At 47.6% G+C, this 2,239-nt stretch overlaps 1 protein-coding gene across 1 annotated transcript in view; it reads right to left on the reverse strand.

Annotated features, from left to right (window-relative positions):
* Positions 1 to 409: 409 nt before the first annotated feature.
* The window catches only part of wdr27 (WD repeat domain 27), a gene marked incomplete at its 5' end in the record, with an annotated part of 46,055 nt that continues 44,225 nt past the window's right edge, over positions 410 to 2,239 (reverse strand). The window contains one exon of the mRNA XM_079730479.1: positions 410 to 1,276. Coding sequence (XP_079586605.1) covers positions 1,130 to 1,276 — 147 coding nt within the window. The 3' untranslated portion in view covers positions 410 to 1,129. The remainder of the gene's footprint in view (positions 1,277 to 2,239) is intronic.

Below are 2,239 nucleotides of genomic sequence, written 5' to 3' on the forward strand. Positions count from 1 at the left end.
CCTTCTGTCCAACTGAGCTGTAGGCCTACGGAAGTATCCGCTCAATAGATACCATGTATCAGTATCAAGTCTATAGATATGTGATCAAAGATTATTATCATTGTTAAAAAGATTATCCATATTTGGGAAGTATTTATTGCAACTGACTGATTGTCAGGTATTGTCTCTACCGCTTTATTTTCCTTTTTCTTATCAACCACGGTGATCACTTCCGAGACAACAGACAGACATACATGGATGAATAGAGATGTAGTCGTAACGCACGTGAAAAAACGAAACTACTCAAAATCGTTTACAGGTAGGCCTATCATTTATTACTCAAAACAGGCATTATCCTTTTGACAGTGTACAGTGCTTTGTTTTCTAATGCTTTGTTCACCAAGGACCTTTCCTCTGCTATTGACGGTGACAGTGCGAGGAAGCGATAGGTCGAGAGAGAGAGAGAGAGAGCGTGAGAGAGGGGAGGGTGGGCTGTCTTCCACGGCGGTAGCAGCATCTGCACCTCTGGCAGCGGACGCGGCCCCACCCAGTTGATGTCATAGCGTGAAAGCGAAACGATCGGAGTTGCACAAGCGCTGGTCGTTTCTGAACGGCTAGGTGAAATGGCACGGAGGCCTCGGGGCCCCTGACTGAAAACTTTAAACTTTAAAGGAACGTGTGGATGTGGGAGTGCTGATACCATGTACATTAACCGGAGGCAGGAGTGACACCATCAACAAAGCACAACAACGCATGACAGAAATGGGCGAAGGGAAAGCAAGGCAGGAAAGCGTTTCATTTGATTGTTTCCTTGTTTATTGTGTGGTTTGCGCTTCCCTGTTGTGGTTCTTTGCTGTATTGTCTGCAGCTGCTCTGTGTGCGGTGTGTTTGAGGAGGATGCCATTCTTTTCTCTTTTTTTCGCATGTTGGAATGAAAAGAAAAACAAAAGACAGAACGACAAAACAAAATAAATCAAATTGAACAAAAAATGTAACCACAAACAAAAAAATAAATGCATCTGACTGGTTTCTTGAAAAAGATATCCACCCCAAAAACACATCACCAACTTTAAGACTAGGCATGGCTCCCGGAGACGCATTGAATTCCCGACCAATCAAAAGGACATAAAACCCCCCAACCCTTCTCCAATCAGAGGCGGCTGGGGGCGGGGGGAACACAGCCTGCTGCAATTACAGCGGCGAGGCCGGGCTGAGCCCCGCTGGGGTCAGGAGACAAACGTGGCCCACCGCTGGGCCGGAACACACCCAGCCGGCCGCCCAGAGTCCCGGTGAGCAGCTGAGGAGAGAGACAGGGAGAGAGAGAGAGGCGAGAGAGAGGGGAGGAAAAATGACGTCAGGATGACCTTTTGGCTTCTTGAGGGAAGCAGGCGGGAATTATTTGCCCAAGGAACACTACTGCCCATCTCTCTGACTTTCACTCCCTCTCTTCCCCCCCCCCCTGCTTCCTCTCTCTCTCTATATCGCTCTCTCTTCATTCCCTCTCTTCTCTCCTTGTCTGTCTTCCTGTCTATCGCTCTATCACCCCCTCATTGTCACTTAATCATCTCTCTCTCTCTCTCCCCTTTCTCTATTCCTCTCTATCTCTCTCTCTCGCCCCCTCATTCTCCCTCCACCTTCTCTCACTCTCTCTATCTCTCTCCATCTCTCCATCACTGTTACGGTGTCCAACAAACATAAAATCAGCAGCCTTTGGACAACCCAACATAAAGACAGACAACAGGGGTTTTAGGGGAAAACAATGCTTTATGGTTGACAATGATCGTAAGGTTTCGCACAAGTGAAACCAGTAACAGCAACCAAAAAAAAAAGCTGTCGGCAGAAAAGGCCTAGGTGATTACCACATAACAGAACCTCACGCTAACTGCCTGGGAGGTTCAGCTTATCTAGCTTCCGTGCCCGACAGCGGACAAAATAAAACAGTGGAAGCTATATAGCTAGGCTTGCTCTTACCTTAACGTGCAGAAAGTAACCACAAAGCGCAACAACAAATATTTTTAACAGAATTTACAAAAGGTACAAGTGTGCCAGCGTCTGCGCTCAGATGAGAGAGAGAGAGCCACCATCTTCCACTTGGCTTTATATGTGTGGGGGCGGCGCCAACAATCAGGGTGAGCCAAACAGCCACCTGCAGCCACAATGCTCCGCCTCCAGGAGGTGAATGATTGAGTGCAGGAGGCAAAAGCAAGACATTAGTGCAAAACAAACAAAAACAGCACAAGACCCAGCACTACCACGTAAT

The sequence above is a fragment of the Pollachius pollachius genome (assembly GCF_949987615.1).
Source record: "Pollachius pollachius genome assembly, chromosome: 2".
Classification (NCBI taxonomy): domain Eukaryota; kingdom Metazoa; phylum Chordata; class Actinopteri; order Gadiformes; family Gadidae; genus Pollachius; species Pollachius pollachius.